Genomic DNA, 8,983 nt, shown 5'->3' on the forward strand with positions numbered 1-8,983 from the left:
CTGCTTTCTCTTTCTCTCTTTGTGTCTCTCTCTCTTTTTGGTGAGCACACATGCCCTCTGGCAATAATATTAAAAAGTGTCCTTGAACAATTACTTCAGACAGGTGCACCAGGATATAACTGAGACTTCTACGCTTACCTGAGGCCAGTTTTACCCAATCGTCCCCTCATCCTTTGACAGCTTTTATCCTCTTCTCAAGGACTTACACTGCTTAACAATATGTTTTGGTACAAGTCTAATTAGGTTTCTATGATTACAGTCTTTCATGCGATAGCCCAGAATATTAAAGATGATTTGCAGGCCAAAAAGCTTCAGTCAGTCCATGAGAGCTTCTTCTGAATTCCCTAAAGTTCATAAGTAAGCATAGCTAATATTCCAAGTCTGCATACCTCTCAAGGCCTAATTAATTTCTTTTTTTTTTTTTTAATTAGCTTTTGCTATAGGGTGCATATGCTTGCCAGAGAGATAGAGAGAGAGGAAAGTGAGAAATCACACCTCGGGGGGGTGAGAGGATTGGGCACATCACAATCTCTTCTCCATTCTCCTGGGATTTTGAGCATGCACATGTGCCTGGCATGATTTTCAAGCTGCCTGGTCCAAGACTCAAACCATGTGGTCAGCCATGTTGGATCCAGCACCTTAAACTCCATGCCACCTGGTGGCCCCTAATTCATTTCAAATGCGTTGCTATTGGGACCAGCAATTAGCGTAATGGCTATGTCGCTGAACTCCCACGTAGTCGACCGCGGTTCGAGTCCCAGACCCGGCGGCTTAAAACTCACGCCAGGCATGTGTGTGTGTGTGCGTGCCCAAGATCCCGAGAGGAGATTGGAGGAGAAGGGATTGTGGTGTGGCCATCCCCCCTGGGGGGTGATTTCTCGCTTTCTGTCTCTATGTCTCTCTCTGTCTGGAGAGCGCATGCGCCCTATAGCGGAAAAAAATTAAAAAACCTCTTCAAATGCGTTGCCATTCTTATTTTCTTTAATAGTAAAACGGAAATGAGGAAACAGAGGGGCAAAAATAGATATTTTCTTTCAAAATCTTCGTAGTTAAAGCAGGTGGAAAGCAGACTCTGGGCTAAAGGGAGTCCCAGAGTTAAGAGGTTCTGTAGAAGTGCATGTTTGGAGGCCAAGAGGAAACAACTGAAAAAGAAAAGGAGTTTGAAGTGGGGCCCACGCATACGCGGATGTGGGCGTGCCACCTTCCAGGGCAGGTGCTGCTGACCACAGAGAAGATGAAATCCAACACTGAAGTAACTCAGCCACTTCTGGCCAGAGAAAACCACTTCAGTTTTGTCTCATCTGTGAAAAAATGAAAATTAAGTTTTGTGATTTTTTTTCCTAATTTTTTTCTTTTTTTTTTTTTAAAAAATACTCATTTATTTAATATTATTTATCTTTTTTTTTTTTTAATTTGCTACAGGGAACATACACTTACCAGAGACAGACAGAGAGAGAGGGAAAATGAGAAAGCAAGCCACCAGACTCGGGATTCACACCACAGTCGGCCATGTGCAAGTCCAGTTCCTTAACCATACCACCTAATGGCCCCTTTTTTGCCTAATTTTGCCAAAGGGTGTGTGCATTTGCCAGAGAGACAGGGAAAACAAGAACGCATCCCCCGTGGAGCATGATCATGCCACAATCCCTTCTCCATTTCTCCTTTCTTTCTGGATTTTGAGCATGGACACACATGCCTGAAATGCTCCTCAAGTCTCCAAACCTGGACTTGAACCATGCAGTTGGCCATGTGGGATTCAGCACTTTAATCACCATGCCATAGGCTTGCCCAAAATTAAGTTTCAGAGTTATAAAAGGAGACATATATTTAATAATAGTCATTCCAGGGGCCGGCGGATGGCATGGTGGTTAAGGGCGCTGGACATGGTTCAAGTCCCAGAACTGGCAGCTTTCTTTCTCAATTTCTCTCTCTCTTTCTCTCACTCTGTCCCTCTCTGGTCAAATTAAAATAAATAAATTAATAAATTTAAAATAATTCTTAAGAAAAAATAGTCATCCCACAAGAGTGAGTTAGGCTGGTATTTGACTAAAGAAAAGCTTGCAGTAAATTCAAGTAGTATTTTACCTTACTACTATGGTAAGAAAGAGGATGTATGGTTTTTGTTGATTTGGTTTTGTTTTTTGAGAGGATTTTGCTATAGGGCACATGCACTCACCAGAGAGACAGAAATGGAAAAATCACCCCCTAGGGGGGATGGCCACATCACAATCCCTTCTCCTACACTCTCCTCTTGGGATCTTGGGCACACACACACACACGTGCCCCGCGTGAGTTTAAGCCACTGGGGCCGGGACTTGAACCGTGGTTGACTACATGGGAGTCCAGCGACATAGCCATTACGCCAACTGATGGTCCTGAAGATGTGTTTTTGATTCCATTCCTTTTTTTTTTTTTTTTTTAAGAGAGATTTTTGCTATAGGGTATGTGCACTCACCAGAGAGACAGAAATGGAAAAATCATCTCCCACAGGGGATGCCCAAGCCACAATCTCTTCTCCCCCAGGCTCCTCTCGGTATTTTGTGCACATATGAACACGCGCCCAGCGTGAGTTTTAAGTTGCTGAGTGCAGGACTCGAACTGTGGGCAACTCTGTGGGAATCCAGTGACATGACAATTATGCCATCTGCTGGTTCTTTCATTCCATTCTTGTTCGGATGTTTAAAGTCAGTTTCTGGTGTATTTTCTGTTTGGATAATGAATCAATGTTTGATCTGTCGAAATGGACAACAGTGTGGAGGAAGTTCTTTAAAAACAAACCCAAACCAGCGGAAGTGTGTTACCAGAAGGAGATGGGAAGGAAGAACTTCATTTTGGAGAAACTAGGATACCCAGAGTGCTGGGTCATGGAGTCAAGGTTGAGGATGGAGGTCTATTTTCTAGGCCTGAGGCCTCAGGGGCAACTCCAACTATGACAGGCCCTTCCTGACATCAATTCCTGTAAAGCTTCCTCCAACCTAGGATTCCTTTTTCTTTTCTTTCTTTTCTTTTTTTGTTAACCATGTATTCCAGCTCCACTAAACTATTTTGAGTTCCCCTGAAAGATCATGTTCTGTCACCTCCAGTCCTTGGCACAGGCTGTTTGCTGTGGCCGCACACTCCCCTTACACCTCCCCCACCATTCTGAGCTTTGCTTGGTCACCTGCTGCAAGCTCTTCAGCATGGAAGTTGCTTCTTCTCAGAACCTTCTCTGATCTCCCAGCACCCTTCTCTGGGCTCCCATGGGACCCTTTCTTGGGCCACTTCCACCCTTTGTGGGTCTGCCTCCTTCCCTCTGGGTAAGAAACCATCTGGAGCACTACTGAGCACTAAGCCAGGGCACAGCCCTTGTTACCACAGTGAACAAGGCAGCCAGGCTTCTGCCTGATGTGCTTAGAGCCTTAGGGCCAGGAGCTCCGGAGAGCAGGGCCCATGCTGTTTCCTCCCGTCTCCCTGGCACCAAGTGCAGGACTTCTCAGCACCTAATAGGTAGGTCCCCATAAGCAATTTCCCAATGAGCAAATGTGGAAAAGAAGACAGTGAAGACCCAGGCATAGCTGACTCCTCTGTTTACTCCCAAGGCCACATTCAACCTCTTCAGTGAACATGACTATGCTCTGAATCGTCATTGAAGTCAGCTTTCTGGCAAATTCCACTGAGCAAGAAGTGAGGCTTTGAGCCACCCAAATTTTCCAAGCCCAGCTGCCAAGGACCTGCCCTGATGGTGAGTGGCCAAAGAGTCTGATTCTCCCAAGGTTCTCAGCTGTTCCATTCATAAGCACCTTGCTGGTCTTGCCCTCACCCACATCCACTTCTGGCTTCCTCAACCTTGGTCCTCATCTCTGTAACACACAGGTCTTTGTTACACCGTCCATGAGCGATCGAGCCCTGTCACACCCTGGGATGGTGTGGGAGGGAAAAGTCAACCCCTACTGTGTCCCCTGGAGGCTTCTGGCCTGGGACACGCTTTAATTTCTCCCATTTCCTAATGTTTCTCTCTCATAAAAACAAACCATTCCACATCAAGCACTAATAGAATGGGAAGCAAAGAGCTGTGGTCCTTTCATGTCAACCATAGTAAACAACAGAAGTGGCTTACAGTAAAGGTAAGCTATATTTACGCATAAATAAATACATGATCATGAATTATTTTTTAATAAATAATTTATATATTTTTAAAGAATTATTTTATTTAACTTTATTTATTTATTTTTGTTTGACCAGAGAGGGACAGAACTAGAGAGAGTAAGAAAGCAAGCTGCCAGGTCTGGAACTCAAACCACGGTCGATCATGTGGGAGTCCAGGATCCTTAACCACTGTGCCACCTGCAGGCCCCCGTGATCATGAATTATAATAAAGGAATGAAGAAACTGAGTTGAGTGCCATAGAGAAAACGAATATGAGAGCCTACTTCAGATGGGTGGCCAGGTAGTCTTTCTAAAGGGTCAACATTTAGGCTGAGTTTCCACCTCACAATTCCTTCGAGGTGATAATTCTTCTGACTCTGGGGCGCCATGGGATGCTAAAATAGTAGAGTCTTCTGAAAAAAAGCAGGAGAGGAGGTTTGGGGTAAGACAGGCCTGGGTTCACTAGCAGGTCTTCCCATTCTTGCTAAGAAATTCAACTTCCTCCTCTGCAAAGTGGAGATGACCACCACCAGAGGGCAGCAGTGAGGACTGCATGTGAAGAGGCATGGAAGGCCCAGACCAGCCCAGGTCTTGTGGTGCTCAAACATTTAGAGGATCTCCTTGCTGAGGTCCAGTCCCTGGCCTGTGTTCACTGCCTGCAGCCTGTTGGGACCTTCCATGCTCAGGCCTCAGCTGGACAATTTTTGCCTGTCACCAGCCTTGTCCACCCACTCCAGTTAGGACATGGGTCTAGGATGTTTTCACCTCTTCTCCATCCTTACCTTCCAAGTATCCCTAAACCTCTTAACAACTTTCACTCTTTTCCCCTCACCTCATCCTTGAGCAGTCATCTATTCCCAGAGCTTCCAGATCTGCACCCTTCTGGGTGACTCCCAGAACTTCATCACTGGCATGCTTATCGCAGCACCTCTGAAAACAGCCCCAGCACGACAGAGTGTGCACAGTAGCCTGGTCTCAGCCGAGGAATGCTGCTACCCTGAGGCTGGCCAGATTGATCCAGCCAGACATGTGGTAAAATATAATATTGATAGGCTGGTTCTATGGGGCAATGGTGATGTGCTGCTCAAAAGAAACCAGATCCCACATGGTGACCAAGTGCCCAGGATGCAATGGGCTGGAGACTGGAGGAAGGCGATCTGGTGTGACCAGACCCTGTGAAGGGTGCTTCTCTCTCTTTCTCCCTCTCTCCTGTGTCTCTCACTATCATGTGCACATGGTCTATCGTCAATACAGAAAAAAATTAAAACAAAACCCAGAATGGCAATATTTGGGACAAACAAAATGCATATGAAAAGACGCACATCATTGACCACAAGGAAATGCAAATGGGAACCATAATGACATACCACTTCACACTTGCTAGGATATCTAGAATCAGAAGTACAGTTAAAAACAAGAATGCAGGGGCCAACCAGAAGATGGCTTGGAGGTTAAGGCACTGGATCCCATATGACCAGCTGCACAGTTCAAGTCCAGGACCCAGTGACTTGAAAAACATGCGAGGTACACATGTGTGTGACCAAAACCCTGAGAAGAAACCGTAGAAGGGCTTGTGGTGTGGCCATCTCCCCTGGAGGGTGATTTCTTTCTCTCTCTTTTTCTTAAAGAATTATTAATTTTAATTTCATTTATTATTCATTCATTTTAATTTGACCAGAGAGAGAGAGAAAGGGCAAGTGAACAAGCAAGCCACCAGGTCAAGGACTTGAACCATGGTCATCCATTTGGGAGTGTCCAGTGCCTTAACCACCACGTTACCTGCTGCCCCTAGGGCGTGATTTCTTGAAAGCTTCCTCCCTGCCCCCCACCACCACCCCTGAATACACAAGCCCTACAGCGAAAAACTAAAACAAAAAAAAAAAACCCAGGAGGATCTTTGGATATCCCTTCAAAGCCATGTCAACCAGATTCTTTCAAGTATTTGGTGACCGTGAGTCTGGAATCTGGTAATCAGTAGAAATGGAAAGGGGTAACCAGAGATGCTTGGTTCCCAGCCCTCTTGAGACCTTCCCTTGATTATCTGACTCACTCCAATAACATTCCAATAAAACATAAAGATCCGCCATCTTGCTTTTGTTTATCCATACCCAATTCTTTCCTACTCACCTGTTCCTTCGCCTCTGTTCTTTATTTCTGTAACCTTGTCATTTCAAGAATGTTCTATAAATGGAACCGTATAGTATGTGACCTTTCAGGACTGACCCTTCATGCAGCATAATTCCATGGAGATCTCTCCACGTTGTTCATGTATCATTAGTGTGTTGCTTTTTATGGCTGAGCAGGGACCCACAGCATGGATACACCAGTCTACTTAACCATTCTCCCATTGGAGGAGGTCTAGGTTGTTTCCAGTGTGGGGCTATTATCAATAAATCTCCTAGGGGCCAGCAGGTGGCATGGAGGTTGGGGCACTGGACTCCCACATGGCCGACCATGGTTCAAATCCTGGGCCTGGTGGCTTGTTTTCTCACTTTCCTTCTCTTTCTGTCTCTCTCTGATGAGTGTCTGTATCAAATTAAGAAAAATAATAATGATGATAAATAAAATGAAAGAATTTTCTTTATAAAAATTTAAAAATAAAAAATATATATCTCCTATAAACATTTGTGTGCACATGTGTTGTGTGGACATGTTTTCATATAATGTCCAGAGGTACAATGTCTGGGTCATGTGGTAACTAAACGTATAGTTTTACAAGAACTGACTGAGGCCAGCAGGTGGAATGGTGGTTAAAATGCTGGACTCCCACATGGCCAACCATGGTTCGAGTTCCAGATTTGGCAGCTTGCTTTCTTGCTCCGTCTGCACACGTCTCCCCTACCCCACCCCCCACCCCATCTCTCTCTGGTGGGCACACGAGCCCTATAGCAAATTAAAAGAAATAATAATGATACTAAATACAATTAAATAAACTATTCTTTTTTTTTTTTAATAGTGTGTGTTGAGAGAGACAGAGAGAAATGGACTTGATGCTGTAATCCTCCACCCTCCATAGGTTTTTGCCATAGGTCGGGTGCCACCACACCCTAATTCTTTTTAAAAAAGAAACTGCATGAATCAGCAGTTGGCATAATGGCTATGTCACTGGACTCCCATGTAGTTGACCATGGTTCGAGTCCCAGACTTGGTGGCTTAAACTCACACCAGGCACGTGTGCATGCATGCCCACAATCCTGAGAGGAGAATGGAGAAGTGATTGCAGTGTGGCCATCACCCCTAGGGGGTGATTTCTTGATTCCTTTCTCTCTCTGTCTCTCTGTCTTTCTGGCAAGAGCGTGCGCCCTATAGCAAAAATCTCTCAAAAAGAAAAAAAAACGAAACTGCCAAAATATTTTTGAGACTGACTTTATTTTACATTTCCATCAGCAATTTATAAGTGATCCAGTTCCTCCACATTCTCACTAGCATCTGGTGGTGTCACTATTTTTTATTTTGCCAATTCGGATAGGTGTGCAGTGACAGTTCATTGTGGTTTTAATCATTCTCCAATGGCGAGAATGTCTAACATCTGTTCGTGTGTTATCTGCCTTCTGTGTATCCTCGTCAGTGAAATCTCTTCATGTCTTCTGTCCGTTTTCTAATGCTATTGATATTTTTACCGCTGAGCTTTGAAAGTTCCTCAAATTCCTGGATACTACTTCTTTTATCAGATCTGTGCTAGTTTCTTTCGGTCTGTAGCTGTGGTTTGTCTTTTTATCCTTTTCCAATGTCATTTGCACTGAAAAAGCTCTTAATATTGATCAAGACCAATTTATTAGTGTTTCTTTTTATAAGTCATGCTCTTAGTGCCAAGTCTAAGAGCTCTTTGCATCGTCCTAAATCCCAAAGGTTTTGTCTATGATCTTTTTTTCCTATGAATTTTGTAGTTTTGTTTATATTTAAGCCTTAAGTGGTTTGCATTTAAGACATTCCGAGTTAATTTCTGTATGAGACTTAAGTCAGGTTTTTGGTGGTTGGTTTTGGCCTTCAGATGTCCAATTGTTCCAGCACCACTTGTTGAAAAGACTATCTTTTCTTTTTATTTGTTTAAATTGCCAGAAAGAATTTTAAACAAATAAAATGCACTTAAAATAGAGAGACTGAGAGGCAGACAAAGTGGGGGGGGGCACCCCTCAGTGATGCGTGGTGCTGCAATCCCTTCTCTCCCATTTCTCTATCCTGTTGAGATTTTGGAAACCCATGCACACACTTGAAGGGGTTTTCGACCAATGGGCTACGATCTGAACTGTGGTCAGCTGTGTGGTATCAGGCTTTCCTCAACCACAAAGCTACAGGGCCAGCCCTCTCTTTTTAAGTTTCTTTCTTTCTTCCATGAGCTTGAGAGAGAAACAACACTCACAACAGGGTTCTGACACCATGATGCAGCCCCAGCTCCAGCTAGGCCTGGATAGTGGGCACCTGCATACTTAGCAATAATCAGGGTGGTCTCCAGATGCACACCCACCCAGACCCTTCCCATGTGCGCCAGTCTCACAGAGTGTGGCGTTTTATCGCTGCACCATTATCTGACCCCTGCTGTTTTCCATTAAATTGTTTTGCACCTTTATTAAAAATCGGTTGGCTTGGGAACCAGCAGTTAGCGTAATGGCTATGTCGCTGGACTCCCACGTAGTCGACCGCGGTTTGTGTCCCGGACCCGGTGGCTTAAAACTCACGCCGGGCGCGTGTGCGTGCATGTCCAAGATCCCGAGAGGAGAATGGAGGAGAAGGGATTGCGGCGTGACCATCCCCCCTGGGGGGTGATTTCTCGCTTTCTGTCTCTATGTCTCTCTCTGTCTGTCTGGCGAGCGCACGTGCCCTACAGTGAAAATCTCTCAAAAAAAAAAAAAAAATCGGT

The 8,983-nt window shown here is 44.7% G+C and overlaps 1 protein-coding gene across 1 annotated transcript in view; it reads right to left on the bottom strand.

Moving 5' to 3' along the window:
• Positions 1–1,242: 1,242 nt before the first annotated feature.
• ANP32B (acidic nuclear phosphoprotein 32 family member B) overlaps positions 1,243–8,983 on the bottom strand; it is a 31,140-nt gene continuing 23,399 nt past the window's right edge. The window contains exon 5 of the mRNA XM_027770021.1: positions 1,243–1,301. Within this exon, the coding sequence (XP_027625822.1) occupies positions 1,258–1,301 (44 nt within the window). The 3' untranslated portion in view covers positions 1,243–1,257. The remainder of the gene's footprint in view (positions 1,302–8,983) is intronic.

This window comes from Tupaia chinensis, unplaced genomic scaffold (genome assembly GCF_000334495.1).
Source record: "Tupaia chinensis unplaced genomic scaffold, TupChi_1.0 Scaffold000104_1, whole genome shotgun sequence".
NCBI lineage: Eukaryota > Metazoa > Chordata > Mammalia > Scandentia > Tupaiidae > Tupaia > Tupaia belangeri.